Below are 18,407 nucleotides of genomic sequence, written 5' to 3' on the forward strand. Positions count from 1 at the left end.
TAAGACGTAGTGGTGTGAGTCGATTGCTAGGGGGGCAAAGAGGTTGGGGATGGCGTATAAGAATGATGTTCCTGGAGGTTTGTAGGCAAGGATGCCTCTTATCATGGTCTTAGCATCAGTTTGTAGTAGAAAGTTGAGGTATTCCATGAAAGGTGTTGAGTCATCATTGTTGATGGTGCATCTGATTTCTTTTTTTTAATATGATGGCAATACCTCAGCCTTGCTTGCTTGTATGGTCACAGTGTATCATCTTGTAGCCTTTAGGTGTGGTGGTGGTGATGATGATGTGGGGGTTTGAGGAGGGTTTAAGACACGTTTCGGTGATGAAGGCAACATCCATGGAGAGGGTGGTGATGGTATCCCAGATTTCCGTGGCATGTTTGCACAGTGAGCGGGCGTTGAGCATGATCAATGGAGCGGTTGTTGAGTGTTCTTGGTCTTGTGGGCAGGATCGTTTGTAGGTTGTGTCGCAGGAGAAGTGTCAGTGTCAGGGGAATGGTACCTTGGTGGATTGTCAGGAGGAGGAGACACAGATGTTTTGACGTCCGTGGTCCAGGTCCAGGAGTTCCTTGGCGATGTACCTTCGGGTGGCATGAGGGCCAGGGGTCCTGTGGCTGGGTGCTGGAAAACCAGTGGGGTGTTGGCAGCATTCCTGCTGTGCGCGCCCACTGCGAGATCGTGCTGCAGCCTCTATTAGTGGTCCTGGTAGTGATTCTAGTGCAGGCGGCGCAGGGGCAGTGGGCAGTGCAGGGACTGCAGACAGCGCAGGGATAGGGACAGCAGGTGTGCAGGGACATCAGGCAGGGCAGGGACAGCAGGCAGCACAGGGACAGCAGGCAGCGCAGGGACAGGGGGGTACAGTACCTTAAGCTAGTGGTCTGGCGAAAGAGGGGTGGTTGAGCCCAGCCTCCTCTGGGCTCTGATGGGCATGGAGGAGCCTGCCTTTGGACCGAGCTTGGCCCGGGCGCCGCCGTCAGCCTTCATGCGATGTGGGAGCCGCAAGCACACTATATCCTTCTCCCGGAGGCACGATAGAAGGGTTTCCCATCTGGCCCACCTCCCGGGCTGCTGGGAAATGTAGTCCGGTAACTGGGTCCGGTCATGAGAAGGTAGGGGGTCTTCCAGCCTTGTGGCAGGAGACAGGAGGACTGATACATCCTACAAGAATGCAAAAGACTGCTTCCCTCGGTGAGTTTCTCAGACAATAAAGCATATGCACCCTATTCCCAAAGGTAAATCTGATCATAAAGGTAAGTTACCTTTTTACACCTGCCAAGAATTCACAAAAGGTGTATGATTTACTAGTGTAGAGAAATCCACAATAGTAAATCCGACTCAAGGGATTGGCCAGCCAAGGAATGGTTTGCCTTGGAAGCTTGGGAATGCCCACAAGCATGTACATTTCTGTGTATTTCTAAACTCATCTCCAGACCCTTTTCCCCCTAGAAATAGTCAATGATTTACTTTCTCTGAAGGATGAAAGACTTGCTAGGGTGTAGGGGGAAGTGTTTTCTAAACAGGGAAAAGGGTTTCTCCTTATAAAAATGGGCTGCAATGTGAAGTTCTATGCTATGGAGTACTTCACCACTCAGGGGCAATACCAGCCTTTACAAAACGTTATACACCATTCTAAGAAGTGTGCTTTGCAACTGATACCTACTATACATTTGTTAATGTTTGGGAGTACAAAAACTTTGTAAAAGTAATGTCTGGCATAGATGTAAATTTCTGCTTGTACTTTGACAACTTTTTTGATGAATAATGCCCATGTATTTAGGCAGCAAGGCATAGATGAACCTGCCAAACACCCCTGTTTTGGCCCAAGAATGCCACCTACTCACTGTTACAAAATATCCCAAATTACCGAATCTCCTGTTCACTTCAGTCATCTCTTTCAGGTATCCCTTCCTAAACAAAGTTCTTTTTCACGACAGTAGTACAACAATTTTGGCCATTGCAAGTGAAAGTCATTTCAGAAGACGCCTGTGCCCATACAGAGGCCAGCGAGTGAGTAGACAGTTCTAAATCCGTGGCCTCTAACCATCCATCCTACCTGAGGTATCCTGTAGATTCCAAGGTGCTGGGCCATAGCAACTGTCTGCATCATGCCAGCATCTCCTAAGATGGCCAGTAACCTAGGAGATTCCTGGTAGGAGTAGTTTGGGATGACATTCTCTTTCCCTGTGGTCAGACGTGTGATGCCCTCCAGTGCCCCTAGCACTGCATTGCAGGAGTCAATGATGCCAAATCCTAGAGTGAGGTTGGGCAATATAGCGAGGTTGCTGTTGAGTTCGTCTATGGTGAAGAGCATGGAGAGGACCCAGCGGTAGGCCCGGAAGCTGAAACTATGGGATGTCAAAAGAGAATACATATAATGATTATTTAATAGGAATTTTTTTTTTAAATTCAATAAAAATCTTATTCAAACTGCAGACAAGATTATACTGGTGTTTGCAGTGAGTTTGTTCAAGGAACCATCTTGCTTACGTCTCACAGGTCGGTCTTCGTGGAGGCTCAGTGAAAGAGATCTCGCGGAGCAATGTCTTGTAGTGGATGGGGAACATCCCTCCGAGTATAACGTCTCCATCTTGGAAGGCCCCGCCCACTCCCAGCTGGTCCAGGTGGCATCTTCGCATTGATGTCAAAGCTGCGGGGATGGGGAGCAGGAGCAGGAAGAGGCTGGGCAAACACCACGCCATGTGCCAAGCATATCCGCTGCAGCAGAACCAGTAGGGTTAGATCTCTGTGTACAACACCAAGCAAACACTGAACAAAGAGACAATGCAAAATCTACTACACCCAAAACACCTGTGTAAGCAAGCCCGGATGGCATGATTTTAACAAGGTTTTTACCAACATGTTGCATATGGAGATATGAATTAGATTGGCTCTATACATTATACCCAAAAATGCAATACTTTCTAAAATATCTTCTTAAAACAATACAATGATCAAGCACACCAAAACACATAAATAAAAAGTTATAAGCCAGCAAACATAAAATACAATAAGTATATGTTCCATCATCTGAACACACAGAGGAATCCAAGTTTCCTTTAAAAAGTTCTTAGATCTCTCCTGATAGATGAGCCAGGGCAATAAATGTCATTTAATGGTGAAAGGGTTCCACATTCCCGGTCCTGTCAAGGAGTAAGTCTGCCTAGAGTAAAAATATTTATCTAAAAAACAGAGGGAGGTCTTACACTCTGTCAGAGAAGACCCTCCCACAAACCCTACTTTATTTGATGGCGGCGTCAGCGCTGCAGCTTGGTAGACCAATGGGGGCAATTTACAGTGGTTCTTGACCTACACAGGCTACCAACATTGACATCTAGAAATCGGAGTGACTCTATCAAGCCTCCTTTTACTTGGTATTAGATGGGCTGTTGAAGTGAAGGTATACTTCAAATGCCGCAAAAGAAGAAGTTGGTGTCTGATTTGGAAAATCCAAGATGGCACTGGTCTTGTGAAACCTCGCCAGCCATGCCAGTCCTATGAGATCGGAAATGCCCAAAACAGGTCGTCTCATGTACACATTTAAAAAGTACAGAAGTCACAAACTAAACAAATTGATAGCAATTTCATGCTTAATTCCTCTTTCACCACATATCTAGCCCTTTGATATGGACTGTCAAGTGGGTTTGAAGTGTAAGGGGTGATTTTGAGCTTGGTGGATAGGGTACTCCATTGCAAACAAGACTGAGTACCCTGTCCGCCAACCTGATAGTCTGCTTACCCTGTTGATGGGAGGTAAGAACCTCTGCTTTCCATTGACAGAGACCCCATTGGCTCCATCGAAAGAAAGCTACCTCCAATGGTGCGACTGAGTAGGGGCTGCTAGAGCTACAGTAAAGTCACCACTCCTTCCACTCTATTTAACCCCTTCGACGCTCATGACGAGCTCAGCTCGTCATGAGGTATGCCTCTCGTACGCTCATGACGAGCTGAGCTCGTCATGTAACGCGTTTTTTTAAAAAAAACTCAGCGTACGTCGGAAAAATGCGCCGCACGCATGAGGTTAAAGCGTATGGTCTAATGTTTTTTTTCTGTATGTCACCATCAGGGAAAATCTGGAGGTGAGGGACAGTAAAAAAATAATGACCACCACACCCAGTGAGAAATCTTCCAGGGCGTGGGGGCCTATAGCTTATTGCTTTTCAATAACAAACACCCACTTTAGGAGTTTGTTTTAGAAAAACATAAAATGTTAAAAGTGTATTTGATGGCCGTCCACCAAATGATTTGTACCTTGATGAAAACCACTCTATAGTGATTTCTTCCAATGGACAGAATTGACCACAGGACTGGAGGTCATCTCTAAATAGGATGCACTGCCATCCATAGGGTGGCGGCGCTTATGTTTACTGCTACCCTTACGGATGGTACTCCATTCGCCAGTGTCTAAATTGGGCATTAAATCTTCACATGAAAATTAAAACCAAATATCTAGGCAGCAGAAAAACAACAAATATATATATATGTATATATATATATATATATATATATATATATATATATATATATATATATATATATATATTCACTGAAAAAACCATAGGTTATAGACCATATATAGTTAGGAATTAGCATTTAAAAAACCTTATTTTACTCACACAAAACCATTGAAATTCCATATATAGTTAGTTGCACTAACTATATATTGCGCACCCGCAATCCACTGCTGATGATGTCACATATTACATCATTCATGACATGGTCAGTGACATCACTGATGACATCACTGATGACATCTCAAATGACATCACTGATGACATCACTGATGACAACATCCAGTGACTATGTTTCTGTAAAGTTAAAATATGTCTTACATATTGAAGAATGAGTGGATGTATAAGTGTCTGGACGAAGGATTTAGTAGGTGCATGACTGAATGTATGAGTGAGTGATTAAATGTGTCTCACTGAGTGCATGGGTTAGTGACTAAACTGTCTTAATTTGTGCATCATTATGTCTGTTGTTCTGTAAACTGCTGCATGTGTTGATCAGTAGCTATATGAGTAACTATATGGGTTATTGATTGATTGCCCAAGTATTTGCATGGGAGACTGAGTGTGTGTGTGGCTGGATGGGAGGTGTGTGACTCTGTACAGATCAATGTGTACTTGTATCAATGATTGTATAAGAGAGTAAGTATGTGTTAGTATATGGTTGAAAACGTAAGGTGCTCTATGTTTAACTGTATAGAGTAGAAAATGGAAGTGTGATTGATTCTTTACAGGACTGACTAGGTGTGTGAGTAACTCCATGGATGAGTGGCAGAGTGTGAGTGTCTGTATAGGTGTATGAGTGCATATGATTGTGTTGTAAACATGAGTGATTGTATGTATGAATGATTGTATGGGTGAATGAGTGAATGTGTGTGTAGACGTAGGAATCAGTGAGTACGTATGTAGTAACTAGTATTGGTGTGTCAATGGTTTCAAAAATTATACTCTGTTTTTAACACTGGGTGAAACAGAGGTTATATTAAAATGTGAGGAGATGCATTGTATTGTCACATGAATGATATCATCAGTGATGTGATCATTGATGTCAAGTGAGATGTCATCAGTGATGTCATTTGAGATGTCATCAGTGATGTCATCAGTGATGTCACTGACCATGTCATGAATGATGTAATATGTGACATCATCAGCAGTGGATTGCGGGTGCGCAATATATAGTTAGTGCAACTAACTATATATGGAATTTCAATGGTTTTGTGTGAGTAAAATAAGGTTTTTTAAATGCTAATTCCTAACTATATATGGTCTATAACCTATGGTTTTTTCAGTGAATTTTCAAGGTTTTGTAAATGCTAATTCCTAACTATATATGGTCTATAACCTATGGTTTTTTCAGTGAATTTCAATGGTTTTTTAATAGCAAATATCATAAGCTGTCGAATGTCAAGTACGTGGTAAGAATTTTTTTTTTCATGTTTATGCACACTGATCTGCTTTGATTGCTGCCCCCCACCCCTCATTTCTATTAGGAGTACTCTCTCTTTGCAGATAGTGAAGGGTAGTTAACGCAGCCCTTTCCCCCTTTGTAATCCGTCGTGCCTGCTTCTCTCTCCATTTGATTGATTGTTCTCTTTGGTTCATTCTCTATTTACAAACAAGCACAGAGTCGCAATACTCTGTTTAGTCTTTGCAGATAGCGAAAAATCGTGTAAAAAAACAAAAGGAATCGAGCAAAATCAGTAGGCCACTAATGGGATCTCTTTTGACCTCGCTAAAATAGAAACATTAGGAACAACCTGTTGAAAATAGCAATGCGTATGTATATAAGCGGCGTTCATTTGTGTTCACAGTACCCCTTGTTGATTGTTTCAATCGAGCATTGAATTGTTCGAAGTTAATTCTCTTAACGATCTTCTCTACCTGCAAACGAGGAAGAATAGGAATATTCTATCTCCCTTTGCAGATAGTGAAGGGTAGGTAACGCAAGCCTTTAACACGTCGTACCTATTTCATTCCTCATTGATTGATTGATTGTCCGAACATTGACTGTTTGGGAATTAGTTCTTTTTGGAGGTATTCCCTGTTTGCAAATAAACGTAGGAAAATCTTTGCAAGTAGTGAAAGGGTACGTAATGCGGACCGTTCTCCCCCGTTGTAATCTGTCATGCCTATCTACTCCCCACTGATTGATGCACCTTTTTCACCCGGACCATTTACTAGAGATACGTCATCTGGCCCGACCAGAGAGCACCCCTAGTGAAAAGGACATATGCAATAATAACGAAGTGATCACTGTATCCTGTTAACAGAAACTTTACCATGAAACAACCTGGAAAGAAAAAAATAGGAAAACGAAAATCAGTAGGCCACTGATGAACATGAACTTTTATTAAACAACGAACAAAGAAACGATAACATAACGTAATGATAAAACCTATTAATGTCCTAGAAACAAGAAAACGTTAAAATATGCCAGTGGTGAGAGACCAGAAAAACAGTAAGAGAAACCAAATCACCCCTCGCTGTCCCACCGCCTGCCACGCCAAAAAAATCGATAGACTAGGGAAAATGCAAGTCAGTAGAACATCCACCCCCACTCTGGAAACTTCCAAGGTGGGGCAGGGTTCCGGCTACGCCCAGCCGGGAGCAGCCCATATAAGGCAGGTCCTGCTGCCACGCCTCGGCCAGGAGATCCTAACGTAGGGTGTAGCCGGAGGAGAGGCCGAGACCAGCGGGACCCGGCCAGGGGATTGCCTTTACAACGCTGAACAGTTGCAGGGGGGGGGAATGTCTCCTCGACCCTCCCCTCTCTCTCCCAGTCCGGCCGCGGTGGCCCTTGAGAGTTGCAGGTAGTCCCGCCACATGCTCTTCCGGTCCGACCACCAACGGTCGGGGGGCCGAGGCCGACGGGATCCGGCTGCAGCCAATAAACCAAGAAACCCGTTCATGGGGCCAGAGCCAGGGGCGTCCGGCCGACATCCACCGGAAGCCCGGCCCGAAGACGGACGGGACACTTCTTTCTTTTATAATGGCTGCGACAACACTGGAGGGGGATGTCTTGCACATGCCTCCGACCCCCCCCTCGTCCTCATCGCCTGGTCCGGCCATAACAAATCTCAAGCGAGACGCCGTGGGGTGCACTGGGAGGGAGAGACGGTGCGAACAGGCCTCTCCCGCCTCCCCAGGTGGAGGCTTCCCAGCTGCACCCTCAGCGCTCCAGGCGGTGGCATCCTAACAACTACAGTGCTGCACAGTTTCGGAACGACCTAGATAACGGTTCTTCCACTGTGGCCATGCTGCAACGTCTCGCCCGGCAGGGTGGAGCCCGTCCGCTCATGTGACCCCGCGATCGCCGGTAGCTGCCGAACTCTCAAAATGGCGGTCGACCTGGCAAGAGTGGGCCCAACATAAAGAAATGGCCCGGTCACTGGTTGACTCCACCACCGTAGTCCTCCACGACCTTGAAGATTCTAGAGGAGCCGCGGGAGTCTCCGACCCCCGATGGGGAATGACTGCCATGATCGCCCGTGGAGTGACGAAACTGTATCCGCGGGACGTCGGCGCTCCCATGCTGGCGCCAGCCTCACTTTGAATTACTACAATCCTGCAGACCTTACTTCCGGTGAAAGCACAGTGTGACCCGGTAGGAAAAATTATTGCACCCCCTCCCCTTTTTGACTGATAGTTCAAACCACCGATCCTTTCCTTTGCCCTTTTAACGGAACTTTGGACTGCCTCCCCCTCTTTTACATTTTCTAGAGAAAACAAAACATTAACCACTACATTAGCATAGCAGTTGACACCAGAACTGTTTTCAAATTGAAAACCAACAACATCTTCAACAGAATCCTTTTTGTTTCTGCTGTGACCCTGCTACAGCACAGGCATTGTCCCCAGCAGTAATTCTGCAATGCCGGTAAGAATAGCTGTGGTGCCTACTGGACTCACTCACCCCCGCGGCGCCCCACGCCGTTTTTTGCTGGGCGGCAACTTACTAGACATCACTTTCGTGCCATCTAGATTTCAGCGCGTTCTGCTGCCTTGGAACTATTCGCACAACAGACCGCTACTGACAAGAATATTTCATTATTGGTGCTGTCAATTTCAATAAATCTATTGGATAATTAAAAAGAAATTGCCACGGTCTCTTCGTTGTTTAAATGTTTTTACTGTTTTTGTTTTGTTGTATATATTTATATGTTATTAAAGTTTTATATTCCTACTACTTTGTTGGAGTGCTATATATTTTTAATGTGACACATAATTGTAAAAACTTTGATGTACAAAGAGTCATTCCTGGAATCTTCCGCTTCAGGCTCGGTCCCCTACCCAATCACAATACAGGATGGTTTTCAGATAGTAGGAACGCGTGTGCTGTGACGGATCACATCGGGTGTGGGCCTTGATCTACTATAACTCCTTTGAAGAGGGGTGATTCTTTACAGCTGGGGCCATAAACTACATCTGCAGGGCTAGCTGATAGCCTAGGACCGGCCTGGACATTCGGACACAGAGGAAGAGGAGTGTCAGAGGGTGCGGTAGTGAATAGGGCGAAAGGGAGGTGTCGGGCGGGCACAGAGTGTGATTCTCAGGGAAGAGCAGCGCAGATGGGGGAAGGTTTATTGCCCATGCATAAGACAGAGAGCGGTGGTGACCAGTGCCTGGGGGAGATGCTTACGAGGGTGAGGAGCCATGCTACGAATCGACAGCGTGCAGAGAGTGGGTCTGGTCAAGACATCTAAAATGGCTGCCGTGCACGACAAAAGTGTGGCATTTCAAAAAAGGCAAGATGGCGCAGACAATGTTTTTCAACACTTCCTCATTTCCTTCGAATCGAACGTTAACAGACGTTGGGGCATATTACCAAAGTTAAGCGATATTTATCGCTAACGATGCTTACCAACCAATTTTTTACCACTAAGCATCGTCAGAAATTATCGAAGATAAACCTTACTATTATCAAGGTTTATCGCAAATGCGATAATAAACGGCCGCAATGCATGAATATCGCTAAAAACTCAGCGATATTCATGCATTACCGAGCTAATACTCTTAGCCATGTTATCCACCTCCCATTGGATAACATGGCTAAGAACTGCTCAGGGCAGGTGTTACTTTTTGGAGATATTCGCGCTTAGCGCGAATATCTCCAAAAGTTGGTAATAGGAGATAGATATCTTGCATGTTGTAATGCAAGTTATTGTGGTATATGGAACTCATACCATAATCTCTCAGGAAAGCAGAAACTGATCCTTTTGGGACCGCCTAAAAAGGCCTAGGGGGTGAGGAGTACTCTACTTTGCCCCCTTTTCACGTTCCGAACTATTTTATTTTACTCTCTTCTGTAATTACACAAAATACCAGCGATAAGATGCATCGGAGACACACAGTGAGAGAAAGGAGGCCGGAGATGAAGAAGACATGTCAAATACACATTGGAGATAATATAGTGGCAGAAGGGAAGTAAATATGAGTAAACTTACCATGTAACATAAAAATGTTGCACTCTATACTATAAGTCTCATTTTATACTACAATCACTTCGCTACAACCTCATAAATTAAAAATAAAAATAAATAATGTCTCAAACAATTTTTGATTTCTAAATATAAATTTATTCTTCAGAATTTTCTAAATTTGAAACAACTAGTAACATGTCCTCATCAGTAATTTCCTCTTCAATCATCTCATCTGGAATCTCCTCATTAAAAGTCTGCAATGATGATTCTTGTAACTCTATGGTCTCCAAACACTCGATAAATTCGCCATCAAGAGATTGATCAAAAAAATCATTCAAGTCATCTCCTCCTTCTGACAATATTTCATTATTGGTGCTGTCCATTTCAATCAATGTAGTGGAATCATTCAAGTCATCTCCTCGTGACAATATTTCATTATTGGTGCTCTCAATTTCAATCAATGTAGTGGAATCATTCAAGTCATCTCCTTGTGACAATATTTCATTCTTGGTGCTGTCCATTTCAATCAATCTAATGGAATCATACAAGTCATGTCCTCCTTGTGACAATATTTCATTATTGGTGCTCTCAATTTCAATCAATGTAGTGGACAATTCAAAAGAAATTGCCACGGTCTCTTCATTGTGAGCCATTTTATTTTGAAATTGCTTGCTGTAAATTGCAGAAAAAAATAATCACTTTCATTTATCGTTTTTAGTAATACATAATATAAAACTAACTTCATCAAGTATTTAGTATAACAGAAGGACTGCAAATAAATAACAGAAAACATTTTTCAAATTATCTTCAAGTGTACAACATAGTTCCCCTTACAAATTAACAACTCACCTTTTTAAAAGTAGCAGAAGTGTTAGTACTGTGTAAATCAAACACCAGAAATTCACCACCAAAAATTCCTCACAAATGTACCTCAGACAGTAGTATCACAAAATGGCTGTGGTTTCCTCTCATTTGACATATATACATAACCAATTAACTTTCATCACACACAAATACAAAACCAAAGTAACATTTTAATTGGTTCTAAATTTCAACACTTTCAAATGTGTTTTCCCCATGCAATTTTCCATAGGACATTTACATACGTCTACAGCCTGAATGGCTGAACGGAATTACACCAAACTTGGCAAAATGGTACATCAAACCTAAGAGGTCAGGAAGGATCTACTATGCCCCCTTATGGTCATTTCCCCCTTCGCTTTGGCCTCCTCTTGTCTCTCAATCCTACCGAGGGACAAGATGGCGGCCGCTACGGACTGTTTGGAATGTTGACAGACGCCGGAGAACCAATCAGCTTCGCAAAGCTCCGTAACGCGAAAAGTACGCGAAGCGGAGCGCTGTTACAGATATATATCTTTTTTTCAACGTTAATTTCTCAAAATCCACTGGAGCACATATATTGAGACCTAGCAAAGGCACATCGGGCTACCAGTCCCTAATATTTTGCCAAGTTTCGTGCAAATCCATTCAGCCGTTCGATTATTATTATTTTGTTTTTTTTTTGCCCCGCGGGGCCCTTTTAAAACCTCCACATCAAACCTAGGGGGTCAGCGAGGATCTACTATGCCCCCTTATAGTTATTTCCCCCTTTGTTTTGACCTCCTCTTGTCTCTCGATCCTACCGAGAGACAAGATGGCGGCCGCTACGGACTGTTTGGAATGTTGACAGACGCCGGAGAACCAATCAGCTTCGCTTCACAAAGCTCCGTTGCGCGAAAAGTCCGCGAACCAGAGCGCTAACCGGTCCGCTGTTACAGATATATATCTTTTTTTAAACGTTAATTTCTCAAAATCCACTGGAGCACATATATTGAGACCTACAAAAGGCACATCGGGCTACCAGTCCCTACAATTTTGCCAAGTTTCGTGCAAATCCATTCAGCCGTTCGGGCTAAAAGTGAGGCCAACCGCCCTATGGAAAACTCAATGTTAAAAACACGTTTTGGGACCCCCCTTTTTTCTCGGCCCCCACTGGACGAACCCCCCCCAAATTTTCAAGGGCTGCTCAGAAACAAAATGTGCCATTTTCCTGAAAATTTCAGCCGATTCCGTCCACAAACGCCAAAGTTATTAGACATAGAATTTTCAAAAAACCCATAGAGAAAAAATCCTAACTATATATACCTACTGGCGACCGCCAGTAGGTAATATATATATATATATATATATATATATATATATATATATGCAGATAGATAGATAGATAGATAGATAGATAGATAGATAGATAGATAGATAGATAGATATCGACATACTTCCTAAGTCACATAAGCATTGCTGGATACATCTTTTATTAGGAATAAAAATACTTAGAGCTTGATTTGTTTCCTGGCAGACAGAGAATTCTCCTGTGACTTGGTGGAGGACTTTATGTCCACCATACGAGATTAGATTTATAAATTACCTCTCAGCTGGCCGTCATTTATAAAGGCATTGGCAGGAATCACCGTCATGATGGTTTGTGTCAATGAATTTTATGGATTTGCTTCAGGGCTGCATCAGAAGGACTCAACCCTGAAGCAAACAGTATTCTTTTAAAAAAGAAAATCATGTAACAGAATTTGATTTTTACAAAGAAAAAAGTAATGCTCCCCTCACCATAGGAGGCTTCTTCCATGGCAGGGGGAGCATTTTAATTGTTAACTGTTCCTTATCGCCAGGTTTTACCTGGTTGTAAGGAATAGTAAAAAAGGACTACATGTCCACCCATCTATATTGCTCGTGCGGACAGATGGCAATTTCTCCGACGGCCCTCACTTCCCAGGCCCTTCAGAAGGGTTTAATCATGGTGGAGACAGAGTAGTCTCCACCATGCATGACCCATAAGTCCGCCGGCATGTAAATGCGGCAGGTTTACCGCATTCTTGGCAGTAGGGAAACTCCATTGCTGTTGCATTGGAGTATCCCCACTACCACGTAATAAATCAGGCCATTAGTTTGTGCTTGATGCTTTGTTGCGCTATTGATAATAAGTCAATGAGCACAGGCTCAGCATAGTTTCTTATGCAGACAACACCCAGCTCATCTTCTCGCTCACGAATAACCCCGACAACACCAGACTATGTTTCCAGGAAGAAATGAAGGACTTTGCCGCCTGGATGAAAAATAGCTGCCTGAAGCTCAACTCTGAGAAGACTAATTTCTTACCTCACGTCTCGACTCCCACCCACACCCACGGTCACATTCTCGACCAGATCTGGTCTCTACGTTGCAATCCCTCGGTCACCTCGATCTCCCCTTGTGTTTGGTCAGACCATTTCTTGATCTCCTTTTCCATCCACCTAGGTCTTCCCGAGAAAGCCCCCCTTCCCAAAAACATCTGGGCTCGGAGTTGGAATAAGGGTGATCTTAATGACCTTTCTTCCTCTCTGTCCTTATCGGCTCCCACCCTGACTGACCTCTCTGTGGACAATCAGGCGGATGCCATTAACATCTGGCTTTCCTCGGCTTGTGACCAGGCCGCTCCACTCAAAAAGATCAGATCGGCCCGCCTTCATGACGCTCACAAGTGGTTCTCCAACGACCTCAGATCCCTGAAATTAGAGCTCAGGCGGTCCGAGCGTCGTTGGCGCTGCAACTACTGCCCCGCTCTCCGCCTGAATTATAAGGCTCTCCTTAAGAACTATAAATCGGCCATCTTAGCGGCCAAATCTAAATACTTCACGGAGCGCGTAGCCCTCTCGGCCAATAAATCTCGTGAGATCTTCTCACTGGTTCGCAGTCTTGCCACCTCTGACCGTGCAGGCCTTTCCCCTGCTCCCTCTCAATCTTTTTGTCATTCTTTGAATGATTACTTCATCAATAAAATAATCACCATCAAGGCCAACATCCCGATCGTGCCTCCCCCTGACTTGCCGGATCATTCTTTCTCTTCCCCCTCTGTTTTGGACCACTTCAAACCCATTTCATCAGAGCTCTTCCTTGACCTTCTTGTTAAGGTCAAGTCCGGCTCCCCTGCGGACTGTGCACCTGCACGGATCCTCAGAACCCTATACACCACTTGTCCTACCCCCTCCTAACCCTTCTCAATTCCTGCTTGGCCCTGGGTTCTGTCCCCTCTTCCTTTAAAACTGCCATTGTGCTTCCTATCCTGAAGAAGGCTGGCCTGGACCCCTCCCTTCCATCGAACTTCAGGCCGATCTCCCTCCTTCCCTATCTAGGGAAGATTCTTGAGAGCTACGTGACATCTTGCCTCTCTACTTACATAGAGGAGAACAAAATCCTGGCCTCTCACCAGGCTGGCTTTCGTCCTGGCCACTCTACCGAGGGTGTGGTCCTTGCGGTCCTGGATGAATTGAAAGGAAAGGCCGACAGTAACCTCCCTCAGGCCTTAGTCCTTTTGGATTTGTCCGCTGCGTTTGATACGGTCGATCATGCCATTCTTCTCGACCGTGTCAGCGCAGCGGGCATCCAGGGCACTGCCCTCTCCTGGATCGCATCCTTTCTTCAGGGCAGATCACAGGCAGTCCACCTCTCTGATTTCTCTGCACCCCCCCTCCCGGTCTCCTGTGGGGTACCCCAAGGTTCTTCCCTTTCCCCCCATCTCTTTAATCTTTACATCCGCCCCCTTATTTCTTCGCTTCTTGAGCTGGGGGTCTCGGTGTATAACTACGCAGACGACCTCCAGCTCGTCTTCGATCTATCTTCCCCTGCTCACTCCCTCCCTAAGCTCAGCTCTACTCTTGTCTTCATCTCCCAGTGGATGAGCTTCAATCATTTGAAGCTCAATCCCGACAAGACAGAGCTCGTTCTCACTGGTGGCCCCTCTAACCCCTGGTCTTCAGTTCACTGGCCCCCCTCTTTTGGTCCTCCCCCTTCCCCAGTTCCCTCTGTCCGGACCTTGGGCATCAAGATCAGCAATGATCTTTCTATGCATGCACATATCAGTTCCGTCGTCTCCTCCTGCTTCCTCTCCCTCCGCCTCATTCGCAAAATCTCCCGTTTTTTTTTCTGTTGATGCCCTCAAAGCTATCATTACTGCCCTCATCACATCCCGCCTGGATTATGGAAACGGCCTGTACGTAGGCATTCCCGCCTACGAAACTCGCCGTCTCCAGGCCATCCAGAACCAGGCGGCCCGTCTTGTTCTCCGTCTTCCTAAGTTCTCCCATATCACTCCTGCCCTCAAGTCCCTTCACTGGCTCCCCGTTCATTTCAGGTCCCAGTTTAAACTTGCTTGTCTGGCCTTTCGGGCCCATGCCCGTTCCGCCCCTCTCTTTATCAACTCCTTAATCTCTTCTCATGTCCCCAGCCGCTCTCTCCGCTCTTCCTCCCTCTCTCTTCTTCACGTCCCCCGCTTCCGCAAATCCCGCACCGGTGGCACCCGTTTCTCGGTGCGGGCTCCTCAGATCTGGAACACTCTCCCCCTCTCTATTCGCTCCATTCCTATTTTCTCCCACTTTCGGAAAGCCCTAAAAACGTTTTTCTTTCTTCAGGCTTTCCCTGGCTAAACTCCCCCGGGTTCTTCTTGGCAGATACTGATGTGCTCCTTAGCGCCAGGAAGCCGCTTGGCCGCAGTGCGCTTTAGAAATTTCTTTTCATTTCATTTCATTTCATTTGATGTCCTCATCCCCGGAGCCTCCGCCTGGGACAGCACCTGGTGGCCCTCCGCCCTTGGGGGCCCGCCAACTACAACAGACCATGCACGGAACCTCAGCATCATCCTAGACTCTTACGTCACCATGATCCGCCGGATCAACTCCAAACAGCCAGCAGCTAGACTTGTCCTTGGAACCCCACGGCAAGAATACATGACCCAACACCTACAAAACCTCCAATGGCTTCCCTTTGAGAAGAGGGTGACCTTCAAACTGCTCACCCATGCCTACAAACCCTCCACAACATCTGACCCAACCACCTCAACAAGAGAGTCTCCATCCACGTACCCAAGAGGAAGCTACCTCGCCCTCGCAGATACCCCCCGCATCTGCAGAACCAGAGCAGGAGGAAGAGCTTTCTTCTACGTCGCAGCCAAAGCTTAGAACGGGCTACCAGTCAACATCAGACACTCACCCACCCTGCACACCTTCTGCAGGAACCTCAAGACCTGGCTCTTCACCTGAACCGGAGCTGCACTCACCCGACCCCCGCGTGAGAAGCACGCTTTATAAACCCCCTGATTGATTGATTGAAGTGGTTATCATCATAGTATCTACAGAGCATGAAACATGAAAAGGTTTGTCAAACACTAAAATTGAAAAGTTTAAAGCCTCGCATCCTTCACCTTCCTAATGTTTACTTTTAAAAGTTCATCAATAAAATAATTTGGGCAGATAAATAGCGTAGACTTACATACTGTACTGGGCTTTTCAAGCCCTGGCTACCATCCCGGTTCAGCTGGCAAAGCAGTGGCAATAGACTGGAAGTTTATTGTTTGTTTGCTAGAGTCATGTTATTGTCTATTTTTCCTCTTATTTAACTAATTTGAGTCAGGTTACTTGACAAATCTAACTTGTTTTGATACTACTTCAACCTCACTTTTTTCTTCGTGAAGGATTTTCATTTTTTTTTCATTTTCTCTTCACAGCCACCATATCTTCCTGGTTTGTGAAGTGCTTTTGTGCAACAAAAAAAAAACAATAAAAAAAGGCCTGCATAACCTTTGCATCCAGTATCTGTCTAACAGCAACACATTGCAGGAGTGCCCAGTATATCAGCAAACACCCAGGATGGTATTAAAATAATTTGAACGGGAGGCAAGGAACATGCCTCTGAAGAGCCTGTGTCAGATGGTCTCAGGCTCAAGGAGAAGCCTGGGGAGTCACTACCTCAACCTCAGCACCCTCGGCCATAACAGAGGGCCTAAAGTGCTGCAGCACACATAGAAAGAGGAATATGCCTCTAAGGATTATTTTTTTGTAGGAAGAAATCAATCCTGCATGTAACTCAAGCACCCTTGCACAATAGTGCAAGGAAGAGTGTGTTAGCAAGAGACAGCACATAGTGCATCAAAATGAAATACCAGCATTTGTAAAGCACACATCTACCTCCCGAGAGGTGTCCCAGAACTGGGGGCCGTCGGGAAGATTACGAGAGCTATTGCCCAGAGTCACATGGTCCTGGGCTAACCTGCTTCTGGCACCATTGATCGAACCATGAACCCCGTGGTTCAGAGTCAGGCACCCTTGCCGCTGTGCCACACCTCTTCCTTCCAATACAAGGACAGAGCAGAAATGTTCCATATTTTTGTAAATAATAAGTATTTTTGATCTTTCCCTTTCACACTACACAGCACAGCAAGATATCTTGCTGCATTCTGTTGTATGAAAGAAAAGCAAATCTGGCCCGAAATGTCTCTGGCTTTAGTGTGCTTGACTCATTGCTCCTACAGGAGACTGTGAGACCAGTATTTGGAGGCAGATGATGGGGAGGCACCCGATGGCATGTAGGGGATGTAAGCTGAGCTTTAAATTGACTGAGCTGAGGTTTACCAAACACATACAACCATCACAAGACAGGTGTCCCTGCAAGAGTAAAGAGGTGGAGACAGTAGGCTCATCCTATCTCGTCAAGAAACAGTTCATTATAGAGAACATCAAGTATAATAGAAAATAGAAAAGCTAGTCCTCAGTTGTCCAAACATGCATAAAGTTCATGACAAGACACCAAAGAGTATGACAACAATAGCAGATGAGAAACAAAATGCGTGCTGTCATATCAGGGGCATCTCTAAAATGGAGTGAAACTGAGTGATTTGGAGGAAAGATCGTACAGAACCAATACCAGACTGATTGGTCTCACAGTGGGAACTGAAAAAGTATCAGGAAGCACTTTCTTGAATCATTTTTATTATTGTTGAGCACAAATCCGGAACCCTTGAGCAACATCTTTGATGATATATGAGACATGACTTTTACAAAGAAACAACACACGGGAGGAGCCTTGTGAATCATAAAGATCCACATGCAGAGCAATGGAGATAAGGTCAAGAAGCTATCAGAAGCACATAAAAAATATTATATACTGTGAACCACCTTTACATCTACCCTGACTTCGGCGCCTAGACACAGATACTGAAGCAGACTGTGGAAAAGTAAATTTTGCCATGTTCTGTGTCCCTACGTGTCATCCATCATATGTTATGTGTGCATGACCAATATGCATATGTTATTCCCCATGTCCGATTAATGACGCAACTACAGTTGTGTCCACCTCTAGTATGCCAGTTTCCAGTCCTCGTGAATACTACGAATATCAGGCCTATGTAAAATAATGTTGCCACGTTTCTCAGTGTGCACGTTATTTCATTATAAAGTCCCCGTTTCCAGGCCTCAACAGGGCCCGGACATCAGATTCAGCTCCTGTCTCCTGAAGCCTCGCTGAGGAGCGATCCAGCCCCCACCTGTATCCTCGACCTTTCACTTACTTCCTGCCTCGCAGTGCCCGGTGCAGCTTGGCTCTGCCTCTGAGTCTGCCAAAAGTATGTTATAGTTCCAGTTATCAGTTCAGTCCTCCTTCTCTG

At 45.1% G+C, this 18,407-nt stretch overlaps 1 protein-coding gene across 1 annotated transcript in view; it reads right to left on the reverse strand.

Annotated features, from left to right (window-relative positions):
• LOC144797863 (vomeronasal type-2 receptor 26-like) overlaps positions 1 to 18,407 on the reverse strand; it is a 56,592-nt gene that overhangs the window by 22,919 nt on the left and 15,266 nt on the right. The window contains exons 2-3 of the mRNA XM_078668664.1: positions 2,488 to 2,743; positions 2,054 to 2,345 (exon numbers count right to left, since the gene is read on the reverse strand). Coding sequence (XP_078524790.1) covers positions 2,054 to 2,345; positions 2,488 to 2,699 — 504 coding nt within the window. The 5' untranslated portion in view covers positions 2,700 to 2,743. The remainder of the gene's footprint in view (positions 1 to 2,053; positions 2,346 to 2,487; positions 2,744 to 18,407) is intronic.

Source organism: Lissotriton helveticus, chromosome 12, assembly GCF_964261635.1.
Source record: "Lissotriton helveticus chromosome 12, aLisHel1.1, whole genome shotgun sequence".
Taxonomy (NCBI): Eukaryota; Metazoa; Chordata; class Amphibia; order Caudata; family Salamandridae; genus Lissotriton; species Lissotriton helveticus.